Source organism: Bubalus bubalis, chromosome 5 (genome assembly GCF_019923935.1).
Source record: "Bubalus bubalis isolate 160015118507 breed Murrah chromosome 5, NDDB_SH_1, whole genome shotgun sequence".
NCBI classification, from domain to species: domain Eukaryota; kingdom Metazoa; phylum Chordata; class Mammalia; order Artiodactyla; family Bovidae; genus Bubalus; species Bubalus bubalis.
Window position 1 is genome coordinate 1,332,535 of NC_059161.1, and position 14,660 is coordinate 1,347,194.

Consider the following 14,660-nt stretch of genomic DNA (forward strand, 5'->3'; position numbering starts at 1 on the left):
GGAGCTGCGGGGGGGCACCCTTCACGGGTCCAGCCCCTCCTCGCCGCCCTGGTCCCTCCTCCTATGGGAGAAGGAAGGGGTGGGCCGCCTCTGCAGCAAAGATGCGACTCAAATAACATTTCCGGATTGTCAGTGCGGAGACAGCCCTTGAATCTGCTTTTATTGTTGTCGTTGTTTATCATGTCCTTTGTCTATAAATCGGCAAGACTGGACAGCCCAGATCCTCTCCAGAACCCCGGCTTTTAAATACTGCAAGGGGGCGACCTCGGCGGTGGAACTCTGCTGCTGCAAGGAGGCCAGTCCCCTCCCGCTGCTCGTTCACTTGGCCGACGCTCCCTTTTCCTGTTTGGTCAGGTTGAGAAATGCCTCCCTCTCCCTTGCGCGGAGCCTCTGCGCCCTGTCGGAGGCGGGCCTTGTTGCCTTGGAGACAGCCAGGTAGCGTTGAGCGGTCGCCCCGGCAGCCAATAGACGAGTGGGGGCGGGGCCAGCCGGGTCTTGTGCCGCCGCGGCGGGGCTTGCAGGTTAGCAGGGGCGCGTTGGGGGAGGGGTCGCGGGGGTCCTGGGGTCCCGGATCCGCGGCCGGGTCGTGGGATCGGGGCTCGGAGACTCAGCGCCCCAGGGTCTCCTCCGCCCTGGGGGAGGAGCCGCGGGCGGCGATGGGGGAGGGCGGGGAGACGCGAGGCAGGGGTCGCCCGCCGGCCTCGTCCCGGAGACCCGAGGCCCTCCCTCCCGCCCAGGAGGCCCCGCCGCTGAGCCCGCCCGGTAGGCAGTGGGAGATCGAGGCCCGGGCGAGAGGGAAGCGCCTGAGCGGCCGGGCTTGGCAGGCCTAGGACCCCGGGCCCAGCCCCCGCCCTCTTCCCTGCCGGAGCAGGCCAGTTTACTCCGGGGCCGAGGGTGCCGTGTGTTCATCCGCCCCTTCCCCGCCTACGTATTTCTTTTCCAGGTGGGGGATCTTGCCGGCCCCGTGAAGGCCCGAGAAGCATGAAGCTCCTGTGTGTGGTGGCCGTGGTCGGAAGTCTGCTGGTTCCCCCAGCCCAAGCCAACAAGGTGCGGCGCCCATGCACAGCCAATCTTGCCTGCGCCCCGGCGTCCGGGAGGAGGGCGGAGGGGCTACTGCCCCAACCTGGCCCCTCGGTGCCCTGCGGGCCGTGACGGGGCAGGGGCGTGCTCTCTCGGGCCTAGGCCGCAGGCCCCTGGGGAGGGATGGTCTGCGAGGCCCACGTCTGGATCTGAAACGCGCAAGGTGGAGTTCCAGCCAGGGTCCTGTGTTTGGGCCAGCTGTCTAGGGTCTCCGTACCTTCCTTTGCTCTTGGATGCCTTTGGGCTGGTGCCATTATCACCGCTGTACAGGGAGCTTCCAGTCGCCTAAGGAGGGGTGCAATGTAAGGAGTGTGAGGTTTGTGCAGAGGCAGGTTTCTGGGTGGAGAAGCCCCACCTCTGAGCAGGGATTGGAGATCACTTTCATTCTTAGGGGTAATGGCCCAGAGCTGGGTTTGAGTAGGTCTCTGGAATTTGAGATTGTGAAAATCACTGAGGCTTTTAATCTTGAGTCTGTGGTTTGCTTCCAGTTCCTCTGGGCAATTCCTAACTGGAATGAAAATTCTGTGTTGTTGTCTCTGACCTGTTCCAGAGTGGGAGAACTTCCAGAGGGTTTGCTAGTGTTTCCACGGACACGTCCGCTTCCTGGGGTCCACCCCAGCCTTCCCCTTCCCTGATCCTTACCTAAGAAGTTGGAGGGGGGTGGGGAGAAGAGGCCGGCCACTAAGCCTGCTGGACCCCGGTACACACAGGTGTGAGGCCCAGGGCAAAGGGCTGCCACCTTGCTTGCCCCTCCCCGAAGCCGAGCCGTAAGTATCCTTTGCAGCCCCAGACAGTTTCTTGAGGACCCTGTGGTGTAGCAGCCTTCCTCCAGATGTCCCTCCTGCTGAACTTGGGCCTGGGAGAAGGTCAGGAGCATGTCTGCGGTCACTTTATGGAAGAGGGAACTGAAGGTTGAGAGTCTTGCTAGAACTTGAAGCCAGCGGCCCTGCCCACCTGACCTGCGAATTCTCTTACAGAGTTCTGAAGATATCCGTTGTAAATGCATCTGTCCGCCGTATAGGAACATCAGCGGGCACATTTACAACCAGAATGTGTCACAGAAGGACTGGTAAGGCGTTGCCCAGGCTGGCCCTTGAGGTTGTGGGTGCCGACTGGGCCTTGTGGACCCCCAGAGGATAAGCTCACTCCCCCATTTCCATGGAGAGCCTTACAAAAGAATATTTTGTCCCTGGTCACACATTTGATTGGAAATAAGATCCAGATGTCTTTAATTCTAGCTGAGGGGTTCCTGGTCCGAGGACTGGGTCTTGCTTTGATTTGGTTGTTTGTTCGCGCCTGCAGAATGGTAACACGTTGGGAGAGATAGGTTTTAGGGTCACATACGGTGGGAGTTTTCTCGACCTCTGTTAGCTGTGTTCTTCGGTGCCGGTGTCATAACCGCCTTGTGAAGCAGTGCTCCCACCACAACTGCAGAGACTGAGGCTCAGAGAGCATGTCCATCCTGCTCCTGGAGTCTTGAATCCACTTCTGGATGCCTCACTTCAAAAAAGAGGGAAATAAATAAGCATTCATTCAGAGGAAGGAGGCCTGCTTGTTGAAGGGAAGTTTCAACATGCTGTCCTGGCAAGAGTGGTTTAAGGAACTGTAGTTGAAAGGCGAGGCCTTGGGGGCACAGGTATCTGAAAGGGCAGGGGGTGGTGGTGTGCTCTGGGGTGCTCCGTGTGCGGCGTCAGGACTGGGCTGGTGAGGCGAGCGCCGCGGGACCAGATTTCAGTGTGCTGTGAGGGGCCTCATCCAGGCTGTGTCGGGAGCTGGGGCGCCTCATCCTGAGGGCTCTGAGCACAGGGGCATGGGATGGGGTACGCTCACATGGGGGGCGGCCCAGGACCCCCAGGGGGCTTTGAGAGAATGAAGAGTACCAGCACCCCCTCCCTAGAGATTTTTGGGTTCTTCTTGTCGTTCCCAGCTTTACTGAGATAAATCAGACACACAACGATGTGTAAGGTTTCGATGGATGGGGACTTGATGCACACGCATTGTGGAGTGAGGTTAGATAACACCTCCGTTGCCTCGCAGCGTTACTGTCCGGGGCTGGGGGGTGGTAGATGGTTTAGGATCTACTCTCTTAGCAGCTCTCCTGTGTATATAATACAGTGTTGTTAACTGTAGTCACCACGCTGGACAGTTGATTCCCCCCCCCCCAAAAGACTTGGATTCAGTGACTGCGGGGGGTGGGGCACAGCAGCTGTGATGCAGCCGTGGCCCAGAGAGCACGTGGGGTGTGACCATCCCGCCCGTCCTGAGTCCTCAGAGTGTGTGATCTTCTGAGAACCATTCTGGTCAGATGCAGACCCTAGATCCAGCCTGCCCTCCTTCAAACATAGCTCTGCCCCTTGTTCATTGGGAAACTGGTTACTTAATCCCCGGTTTATTCCGTTTCCTCATCTGTAAAGTGGTGGCAGTATTTTGAGTATTAAAGAAGAGTGTGTGTGTGGGTGTACGCATGCCTGTGCGGTGCGTGTCAAGTATAGCGCTTAGAGCAGTTCCTGGCACGTGGTGAGTGCTGGATAAATTTTGGCTGATAGTAATGTATATTGTGGCAGTTAGAGAAGAATGTCCAGACACAGAGTCTTGTAGACAGGAGTGTTTGTTAAGAGCAAAGAGCAGAGGCGAGTGGGCAGTGCCAGTGTAGCGGGCCAGCCTCCTGACAGCCCAGGCAGAGTCGCTGCTTCCTGTGCGCTGTCATCGCTGCTACGTCACTAAGTCTTGTCCAACTCTGTGACCCCGTGGGCGGTAGCCCACTAGGCTCTTCTGTGCTTGGGATTCTCCGGGCAAGAATACTGGAGTGAGTCGTCATTTCCTTCCCCAGGGAATCTTCCCAACCCAGGGATCAAACCCGAGTACCTTGCATTGTAGGCAGATTCTTCTTTGTCTGAGCCACCAGGGAAGTCCCTTTGTATCTTGTGGTTTTCATTCAAATGACATCAGGAATAAATGGATAGACTGTCCCAGTCTGACACCAGGTAATAAGGCTACACCCCTCAGGCCCTGGGGCGAGAGTAAGGCTTGAAAACGTAAATTCCCCTGGAGGACAGGGTCCTACCTGGACCTCTCGGGCTGCGGTTCATCTTCCTGAGGAGTCAGTGTTAGGGGCTCCAGTTCCATGAAGGCTGGTGGGTGGAAACATGCTGGGACATTGACCCCAGGGTTCTGGGACCCCTTGACCCTGGCCGTGGGCTGTCACGGGGGGAGGCATCGCAGGCTGCCTGGAGTCCCTTCAGGAGGAGCTGGGCCTGGCCCTGGGATCCTCGACCCTGGTGCCGGGGCCAGAGGAGCCCAGCCGTGTCCTCAGGCCTCCCACGGGCCCCTCCGCCTCAGGGGGCGCCTGTGCACTCCCCCGGTTGAGCAGGTGAAACCTGGGCGTCTGCGCTGTGCAGGTCTGTTCCTGTGTTGCCGGCGCTCTGCCATCTTGTGGGGGTTCCCGTCCCTGCGAGCGGCAGAGACCCCGAAACCTTTGCCCTGAGGGTAGGGCAGTCCCGGAGAAGCAAATCACCTGAGAAGCTGGCTAGGGCAAGTCTTGCATATTTCTAAAAAGAGAACCTTTTTTCAAACAAGTCTGTTTTGGAAACGCTGTGAAGCAGTCAGGACTGCCCTCCCTCCAGCCTCCAGCAGGAGGGCCCAGGGTGCCCCAGGGAGCATAGTTCAGCCTGCTCAGTCTGTGAGGACTCCGAGCCCCAGAGGAGTTACGCACATCAGCTGCAGGAAACAGAGCCTTCAGCCAGCTTGCCCCTCTGTGACCCTCTCCCCTAAGGTGTTGTAACTGTTCCCCCTAAAGGGACATGTCACGGTTTCACCAATTCTCTGGGGGAGAACACATCCCTTGTGGAGAACCCATAAATCCTACTGACCTGCCAGAGTGACCTCCCAGACCCAGGGAGGAATCCGGGCCTCGGGAGGCTGGCCCCTGAGATGAGGGGTCCCAGGGGTGATGACCCAGTGCCGGGAGCGGGCCTTACCCTGTCCGTCTGTCGGGCCCTCCCTCGGCGCTGCGTTGAGTTAGAGTAGGGAGCCACATGCCCAGCGTGAGAACTGGAGTCATCAGGGGTTTACGTAAAATCACACCACATACTGGACTTTTGAGGGGACAGAGGCAATGGAGGACATGCCATCCCACACTGTTGGTGCCTGTGCCAGAAACCCAGCCCCAGCCTAAGGGGCCCTGGGCAGCTCAGGACAGGCTGATTGATTTCAAGGATTCAGGTCAGAGCTGGAAGGGCCTAGAGGGTCATCTGGCACTACCCCTGCAGCTCCCCGGAAGGGTCAGGCCCGGGGCATGGTCAGGGTCGGCAGGGCCCCGGGCTGAGACAGCAGTGGGAGGGGGTAGAGAAGTGGGGTTCAGAGACCTGGAAGGAGTCCAAGTCACTGGTGTGCAGTTTGGTGAATTCATGGGTCAGTTGAGGCTCCTGGTCTGACCTGGCCAGAGGAGGGGCTCGTGGAGGCACTGTCTGCGGCAGGGACAGATCTTGGACCCTCGGGACTGGAGGTGGGGGCGGTGGAGTTTATGCCAGTGGGACCCTCACCCGGTGAGTCACAGAGGGCAAGGGCCCTGAGGCTGTGGGTTGGGAAAGGGGTTCTGCGCCCCCAACCCATCCAAGACCCTGCCCTCCCTGGGGAACACTCCCTCCCAGCCTGCGCCTGGCCCCCCACAGTCCTCTGTCTGTTGCAGCAACTGCCTGCACGTGGTGGAGCCCATGCCGGTGCCCGGCCACGACGTGGAGGCCTACTGCCTGCTGTGCGAGTGCAAGTACGAGGAGCGGAGCACCACCACCATCAAGGTGCCCGGCCTGCCCCGCCCACCGCGCGGCCCCGCCCACCGCGCGGCCCCGCCCACCGCGCGGCCCCGCCCACCGCGCGGCCCCGCCCACCGCGCGGCCCCGCCCACCGCGCGGCCCCGCCCACCGCGCGGCCCCGCCCACCGCGCGGCCCCGCCCACCGCGCGGCCCCGCCCACCGCGCGGCCCCGCCCACCGCGCGGCCCCGCCCACCGCGCGGCCCCGCCCACCGCGCGGCCCCGCCCACCGCGCGGCCCCGCCCACCGCGCGGCCCCGCCCACCGCGCGGCCCCGCCCACCGCGCGGCCCCGCCCACCAGCGCAGGCCCCTGCCCCTCCACGGCTGTGCCCCGACCTCCCAGCTTCTCGCTTCCTTCTGGATCCTCACCCCGTTTCGGAGCCGCTCTCCCCTCTGACACCATCGTAGTTGCAGGGGGGACCCGGGAGAGGGGCTGGAGACCCCTCCCCCTACTTTTCCCTTTTCCCCTTCCCTCCTGCCATTTGTTCAGCGGACAGTTTCAGGGTTCCGGTTGTGCCCCAGGCACCATGCGCCATACTGGGAGGGGAGGTATTTGCCCTCCGGAGCCCCCAGCCTGGTTAACCTTCCAGAGCAACACCAAAGCTGCAGGCCTGGCAGGACGGGTCCCAGACGCCCCCTTTGATGCCCCTGAACCCAGTTCCCGTGGATCACTGGGTGAACTCAGCAGAGCTGGTGGGAGGCTGGGAGAGGCCTGGTCCCTGGCCCCTGCCTCTGCTCCAGGCAGGCTGTCTCCTCCCTCTCCACCCCTACCGTGGTGAGCCAGGCTGTGCTTGCTGGTTTCCAGCATAAGCGTCTCCTGGCCCAGCCAGCCTTGAAGCGTATTTCTGTGTGTGCTGTGAAGGGTCTGGAAATAATCGTGTCAGGAAAGAACCCTCAAGAATTGGGCAGCACTGCTGAGCCCTCATCGTCTGTCACCTTGGTGCTGCCAGAGGACCGGCGGTTCTCGTGGGGTCCCCTCCATCAAGGGCGTGGTCAGTGAAGGCGGGGAGCGCCGTCTCTCCACATCCGAGGTCTCCTGGCCCGTCTGCAGGCACCAGTGGAGGCCACACTGCCCACAGTCCACGGGGCAGCTGGGTCTCTTCCGTACACAGATCATTATCGTCATCTACCTGTCGGTGGTGGGTGCCCTCCTGCTCTACATGGCCTTCCTGATGCTGGTGGACCCTCTGATCCGGAAGCCGGACGCCTACACAGAGCGGCTGCACAATGAGGAGGAGAGTGAGGTACGGGCTCTGCCGGCCCCCCTGCCCCCGCAGCCTCCCGGGCCCCGTTCACTCTTCTCCACTCAGCATTCTCCCTTCTGCAGTGTTTCCTCAGGGAGGGCTGCCCTTTGCCGTCCCAGGCGCAGCAGGGCCGCCCTGAGCTCCACTGACCTGGCGTCAGGCAGCCTCAGTGCACTGGCAGAGGGGCAGTGAGCTCGCCGACACGTGGGCCCTCAGGCCTAGCGTCCGGCTGACCATGGGCCTGGAGCGGGCGCCCGGAGAGTCAGCAGAGCCCAGGGGGACAGAGGAGGCCTGGCAGCTCTTTGTGGGCGTGAGGGCAGGGCACGCCAGGCGCAGGGCGCTGACGATGCCGGGGGCTCCTGGCCCATGCCCCTGGGGCACGCCCCTCGGGCCTGCACAGCCACACCTTTGAGGGAGGAGCCCCAGCGCCTGCAGGGGGCGGAGCTCAGGACGCCTCAGGCCCTGGGGTCGGGCTGCCCGCTGCTTCAGGAGACGCTCCTGCGTTCATGGGGCAGGGGCGGGGGGTACTGGGCCATGCATCCCCAGGGAGCTGTACCAGGGTCATCTGGTGGTAGAGGGTCTCACTGAGTCCTGGGAAAGTTGTTTAGCGTGAAAGACAAGCAAGCCCAGGCTGAAGAAGATGCGTGAGAGCCTTCCTCCAGGGTGTTGCACGGAGCTCGGCCTCAGCCTGGTTTACATAAAACCAGGGCAGAAGGACCAGAGCCGGGAGGTTAGTGCCAGGTCGGAGAGCCTCCTCTTGCAGAGACGGGGTGAGCCGGGGCGGTGGGGCCCCGGTGAGGGGGTGAGTGGTCACTCAGGGCACCAGGCTTAGGCTGCCCCCCCACCGGCCTGGCCCTCTTGAGAGCGTCCCATGCAGTGTGTGCCCGGAGCAGGGAAGGGCAGGTCCCCACCCAGAAGGTCCAGGGCTGGGACCTCAGGGTGAGGCTCCCGGCCGGGTGGGGCCCTGGCGGGTCCTTGGGCCTCCTGGCCCCTCCAGGGTGCGCGCCCCCAGCCTCCTGCTGACACGTGCTTAGCAAGGTGGAGCCGGGCCGGGAGGTGGCGGAGCTGGCAGTTGGGTGGTCCACGTCCAGGAGGAAGCCTTGAGCACCTACCTGGTGATTAATGTGCGGTAATAGCAGCTCTGCTGGGGAGGAGCCCGCGGCTGAGCACCGGGCGATTAGGGGGAGGCAGTAATTGCAGTCCTGGCCGGGGAGCGGCTGAGAGATGGGCGATGATTACACACCCCGCTGCCTCCCGGAATGCGTGCCTCGGGGCTGCAGGGCCCCAGGGGCGGGCGGCCTGCGCGGCTCTGTGTGCCCTGTCCTGGTGCCCCGGCCCTCCTGTTCCCTTTCTCTTCCTCCCGCTGGGCCCGGGTGCTGCAGGTGCTCGTGTGGGCGCACAGACCTCAAGCTGAGCCCAGTGGGGTTGCAGGATGGATGTTAGGAGATGGGCATGGGGGGGCTGGGTGCCTGGGGGGCTCCTGACAGGCAGGAGGTGGGGACCTCCTTTTCTCTGGGTGTCAGTGGGCGAGGGCTTCCTGGCAGTGGGGCTCCGGGGCGGGGTGCTCAAGTGCTGAGGGTGCTGGGGCTGAGTGAGTGGGTACGGGGGTGTTGCCCGCTGTGCCTTGCACATAGGCTCAGGGAGGAGGGCCTGCCAGGCTCAGGCTGTGTCTGGGTGACTGGGGTCTGAAGAGCACGCCCCTTGCAAGGATGGGGTCCCCCTGACGCTGGGAGCCAGCCTTCATCCCAAGAGGAAGAAAAGCCCTAGGTCTGGGCAACTCAGTGACCTTGGGGCGAAGGCTACCTGCCCCCACTCTGGGAGTCAGAGGTCAAAGGTGAGATGGGCGGGTCCATCACATCCCAGGATGGGTGCCCCTTGGTTGGGTGCCCCATTCCTGTAGCCGGGAGCTCCTGCCCTGGGGCTCAAGGATGAGCAGGAAGGGGAGGCCTTGCCCGCTGCCTGCAGGAGATGAAAGCCTCGCTGCCTTTGAAGGCGCCGGCGAGCCTCGGTGGGCCCGGCGCGGGGCGCTGCCTCCCTGGGATTCCAGCGGCATCGGCAGTAATCCCTGGGCTCAGACGCCCTTTGAAAGGAGGAAGCCATCCTGTTTGCTGGGCAGGGATGGCAAACAGGGCCACGTCACATGTGCAGTTTGGGCCCCTTTGAAGACAGGAGGGAGGGTTTCTGCACTTCGCAGCATGGGCCTGAGCTCTGAGGGCCCCCTGAGATCGCAGCCCGCACGGGGGAGGGAGAGGGGCTTGTGGAGGACATGACCGTGCTGACAGCTGGGGACCCCGGCCTCTGAGCAGCGCTCTGCTGGGCGGAGGGGAGCCCGAGACAGGCAGGGTGCTGGCCCGCTGAGCCCGGCGTGGCCAGGGCAGGGCCAGTGGGCACCCCTGGAACGGCTGTCAGCACCTCACGGCCTGGCCGCTGGGGATGCAGTGCTGGGGTTGTGGTCACGGGTGGAGCCTGCTCTGCATAGGCCGTCCCGGGTTTAACCCGGTCTGTTCTACAAGTCTGAGCTCCCGTCCCAGCGTAGTTGCTGCAGTGCTGTGTGTGCGACTTCATTGGCGTCTATGCAGCCTTGAGAAGGAGACCCAACCCACCGTGTTGGGTGGTGGGGCCCCAACACGAAGCAGCACCCTGACTGCTGGAGGGGAGGCCTGGCTGCGGGTGGTCACCGAGCACAGCGAGGCCAGAGACCCGGGGCCAAGGAGGCCAGCCCGAGGGCTTGAGTGCAGGGCTCAGGACACACGGGTTCAAGTCTGCTATGACCTTGGGCAGCAGGTGCTTGGCCTCCAGAGCCGCGGACGGGTCGGTCTCCGAGCCTGGGGACGGTGCAGGTGACGTGCCACGGTGCATCGGGCACCCGGGATGCCCGTCCTGCCGCCCACTTTCCTCCTGGTCAGCGGGGCTCCCCTCCTGTCCTCAGTGCTCAGACGCCCAGCTCTGACATGGTAGCACCCGTCCATCTGTCCTGCTCTGGGCGTCTCTAGGACAGGTGTGGTGTCTCTAATTCCCACTAATTGGACTGTTAGCAACGGAAGTGCGGAGCCGCTCAGCTGCAGCTCTCCCGCTGAGGAGCTGTTTATCAAGACTTAACGTGAAGGAGAAACCGCGGTCTTGCGGGGATGTGCTGGCTTAATGCCCCTCTCTTGGCTCCCTCTGCCCCCCAAGGACGGGACAGGGGAGCACCTGGCTTGAGGACGGCCTGCCCCGGCTCCCAGAAGGGACGCGGGGATGGGCGGGCGAGCAGGGTGAGGGTCCCTGGGCCCCCGGAGGTGGTGTGGCTCGGTCCTGGGGGGCCCACCGCCTCTCATGGTGGCCTTCAGCAGCCCCTCATCTGTACGTCCACACAGAGCCTGGTCCTGAGCCCGGAAGGAAGGGACCTGAAAGGTGGCTGTCCCCGGCCCCTGCCTGGGGGCTCCCAGAGTGGGCCTCACGCTGACAGTTCTTGCTGTGAATTGAGCACTTGCAGTCTGCCAGGTGCCACTAACCACCATGCTCGTTGTCCCTGAGAAGACGTCCTGCAGCGCCGTCCACGGCGGGCAGTGGGGTCGGAGGACGGTGGTGCTCGGCACTGTGCTCCCCGTCAGAGCCCAGGTGCAGAGGCGGGTTTGAGTCCACGGCCATGCTCCCACCCTGGACTGCCGGGAGCAGGAACACCGAGCTCCTGCGGGCTGCAGCTCCGGGGGCCGGTGTGTAACCGCCGTACCCGACGCCGGTTAGGGTTGTGAGGCTGTGTGTGTGTGTGCGCATGCGCACACGCGTCCGTGCTGGATCGCCCTGTGCGTGTGATTCCTGCCGACGGTTTAGTCGAGTTGAAGAAGACGGGCTTTATTAAGCTGGAGCTGGGGGAGGTAAGGTCGCTTGTTAGGGACACGCAGCTGCTGAGTGGCTGGGGGTGGAGAGCGTACCCCTCGGGGCCCAGGCCCAGAACCCAGGGGTCCTGAGACGCCACCCACTCAGCCCTGTGGCCCCGGTCCTCACCTAGCCAGGCCGAGCGCCTTCCTCAGGGTCCAGGGCCGCGGGCTCGGGGGGCAGTGCCCATCTCCGGCTCCCCTGGGGCTGGCCCGCCAGCCTCACCCCTCCTGCTGGTGCTCGGCCTGCTATCCCCTCACCCCCACTCTCCACCCCCGCCCCCTGCCTGGCAGCTGCGTGGTGACAGAAGCCGTGCCAGCTTGGGGCATTAGCAGCAGAGTTGCATTTACTGGGCGGCTCTGGGCTTGGAGAGGTGTGCTAATCCCTTAAGAGATGTGTGGCAGGGGATGAGAGGCAGGCAGAGCTGGGGAGGAAATCCCCCGGGCTGTGGGCCTGGCCCTCGGCTCTAATTCCCCCAAAGATCAGCTCGGGTCCTGCAGGAAATGCGCAGGCCCTGGAGCCTCAGAGGCAGAGAGGTGGTAATTAGGGGACCACGCTGCTTTTGACAACAGCCACAGCGTGAGGGCGGGGGTGGGGGTGGGCTGGGGTGGGCGGAGGGGCTCCGGAGGGCACGCAGGGCGGGCCCTGCACGCCGCCTCTGCCGGACACTCTCCTTCCGGGAGTGGGCTGGGGTCCCGGCCCCCGCAGAGCAGTCCCGGGGGTCTGCCTGCTGTCTCTGGCCAGCACAGCCAGGGTATCCTGCAGCCTGGTCCCAGCCACGGGGCCACGTGTGTGTGTTTCCTCACTCGACAGGCTGATTGAGCCTGTGCTGACCAGGAGGGCCTGAGGCTGAGTCTCTGTGCTCCCCTCAAGGGTCAGGGATGCTTGGGGTGCAGCTGGGCCTGGCCCGAGCCCTGGTTCCTGGAGCCCTCGCGCACCCCGCAGCCGTTGACCCATGCTGGCAGGGCCCTCGGAGAGGCCGGACTTGCGGGCCGCTCTCCTCGCACCCCTTCCGTGTCAGGCGTTTGAAAGCCCTGCTCTCCTTCCCACGACAGGATGCTCGCTCTGCAGCCGCCGCCGCCTTCGGGCCCCGGGCGAACACGGTCCTGGAGCGCGTGGAGGGCGCGCAGCAGCGGTGGAAGCTGCAGGTTCAGGAGCAGCGAAAGACCGTCTTCGACCGGCACAAGATGCTCAGTTAGACGCGGCCCCAGCCTCCGGGGCTGGATGGAACCCGGCCACTCTCCCAGCTCTGTGCCCCCCTCCAGGTCTCCCCCTTTAAAGCCCCGGGCAGCTTTCATTCTCTCCATCTTTTGAAATGTCATGCTCAGCTGGGTGATCCGGGAAGGGCGCTGCTTCCCCGCTCAGGTGGTCTCAGGGTGGAAGGGAGGGGACCACAGCCAGCCAGGGCCCTCCCCACCCCAGCCCACGCACCACCCTCCCGGCTCCAGACCCTGGGGGCTGGGTCGTCGGCAGCTGCCTCCTGACTGGATCCCCCAGCCCTCGGGACGGCCCTGCCGGGAGGGCTGGGTGCTCAGCCCTCAGGTCCTCAGGGTCCCTGGTTGTGTTCCGGCTTCTCCCCCCGTACTCTTCTTGCATTGACGAGGGTGGGCAGAGTGCAGGGCTGCTCACTCTGCCCCGGCCCCCGCTCCCACCTCAGGAAGCCAGGCTGCCCCCTCCCAACCCCGTCCCTGCCCCGCAGGCTGCAGTTGCTGAGCCACTGGTGGGACCACAGGACCCCGAGGCCACGCGGTAGCCCCTAGCCCCTGGGCCCCGGTCCTCAGATCGCCACTTGTCCCTGAGTTTCAGCGTCCCTGTGCATGGAGACCGCTGGCCTTCGGTTACTCGCCATCATTAAATTGTCTTTTTTTTTCTCACTTTGTGGATTTCAAGAGATTCTGAGAGCTCAGTGTTTTGCAGGCAAACCCAGGAGGGGCCCGAAGCAGGGGTGGCTGCTCCTCGTAGGCTTTGTCCCCTCAAGGAGCAGGGGTGGGTTGGCCCGGGCACTCTCCCGAGTTTGCGTTTCGTTCCTAAGTCTCCTGAGTGAACAGCATCTGATGTCAGCACCTTACAGATGCCGTTCTCGGTGCTCGCTGAGAAGCCACTGTTCGTCGTTCAGTCGCTAAGTCACTGTGACCCTGTGGGCTGCAGCACCCCAGACTCCTCTGTCCACCACGTGTCCCCAAGTGAAAACCAGCTGGTGCTCGGGAGCGGGGCCTGCAGGGGAGGCTGCCAGCGCCCCCAGGGCTGAGGCACCACCGTGTGTCTGGGACGTGCCATGAGGGGCATGTCCAGCAGAAACAGGACCTGGAGGCCCATGGGATCTGTTTGAATTCCCCCCCGTGGGGTCTGCCTGGGTCAGCATGTTGAGCCTGGTGTAGAGCCCTGAGCCGGGGTCTCGGTGAGGTGTCTGCCTGGGTCAGCGTGTTGAGCCTGGTGTGGAGCCCTGAGCCGGGGTCTTGGTGAGGTGGGCATTCCCGTTGGCAGCGATTTGCCCAAGTTCAGAGCCAAGTGCAGGTACCGGGGGGTGGGGGTGGGGTGACCTGTCGATGAGGCTGGCACTGGAAGCCAGTGAGGGATGTTCAGAGGGGCGGGTTTGACCAGGATCCTGGGCCAGCAGGAGGCTCGTGGTGGGTGAGTGGGAGGCATGCGCCCACAGGTGGCCGGCAGAGGGCCTTGTCCTCAGTTGGCCTGGCACATGCTTGGCGTCGGCCAGGTCACGTGCTGCTTTGCGGGCCTCAGTGAGCCTGAGAATTCTTCCACGACGGGGACACTTTCCACAGGTTGGCAGACGGATGGGTCAGCTTATCAAGAATAACCTGTCCAGAAACTGGCGTCTCAGATTCCCAGATACCCTGTAACCCACCGTGGGGGCGCCTGGGTCCCGTGTGTCCCTGAGTCTCGGTGGAGTCCTGCAAGCGCTCTGACCTGCCTTTGATGGTCTTACAGGTTTGGTCTGTGGCAGGCAGCCACTGTTGACTGTCAGGAAGCCCGATACGTGAAAAAATACGTAAATGTTTAGGAGTGCCTCTTCACTTCCCCTGAGGATTCGGCCAGCAGCCCAGCCCCTCCACGCACTTAGACTAAACACGCAAACTGCTGTCAGACGCCCTCCCCGATGCGCCTCGGTGGCCTGTGCGTGACCCCAGAGCAGGGTCCCCGCAGCCAGCCTGCAGACGCCAGGTGGAACTCTTCAGTTCGTCTGAGATGAGTTCTGGGGTTGTGTGCAGAAATCCTGTTTGTGTCCCATCAGACCCGCAGCCACACTGACCTGCGAGCAGTTGTTGCCACTTGGGGTAGACAGACGGGTTGGGTTTGGCCCTGGGGACCGAGCCTCGTGTGTGTGTGTGTGTGTGTGTGTGTGTGTGTGTGTGCGCGCGAGCGCTCAGTCGTGTCCGACTCTTTGTGACCCCATGGACTGTAGTCAGCCAGGCCCCTCTGTCCATGAGATTCTCCAAGCCAGAATACTGGAGTGAGTTGCCATGCCCTTATCCAGGGGATCTTCCCGACCTAGGGACCAAACCCAGGTCTCCTGCATTGCAGGTGGATTCTTAACCTTCTGAGCCACCAGGGAAGCCCTTGAACACTGGAGAGGGTGGCCTGTCCCTTCTAAGGCAGATTCTTAGCCAGTACTACTGGTCAGTCATCCCATACGGGAGGGGGCGGGCCCAG

At 63.3% G+C, this 14,660-nt stretch overlaps 1 protein-coding gene across 2 annotated transcripts; it reads left to right on the forward strand.

Annotated features, from left to right (window-relative positions):
* Positions 1 to 384: 384 nt before the first annotated feature.
* Positions 385 to 12,865, forward strand: TMEM9 (transmembrane protein 9). Of its 2 annotated transcripts, none has more exons than XM_006078447.4 (6): positions 385 to 521; positions 944 to 1,047; positions 2,058 to 2,149; positions 5,768 to 5,876; positions 7,002 to 7,133; positions 12,047 to 12,865. In XM_006078447.4, the coding sequence occupies exons 2-6, from the start codon at positions 982 to 984 to the stop codon at positions 12,188 to 12,190; spliced, it is 543 nt and encodes a 180-aa protein (XP_006078509.1). In that variant the 5' UTR covers positions 385 to 521; positions 944 to 981; the 3' UTR covers positions 12,191 to 12,865. The 2 variants fall into 2 exon arrangements, with proteins under 2 accessions (XP_006078509.1, XP_006078507.1); XM_006078445.4 differs by lacking the exon at positions 385 to 521 and adding an exon at positions 555 to 762.
* Positions 12,866 to 14,660: the final 1,795 nt, after the last annotated feature.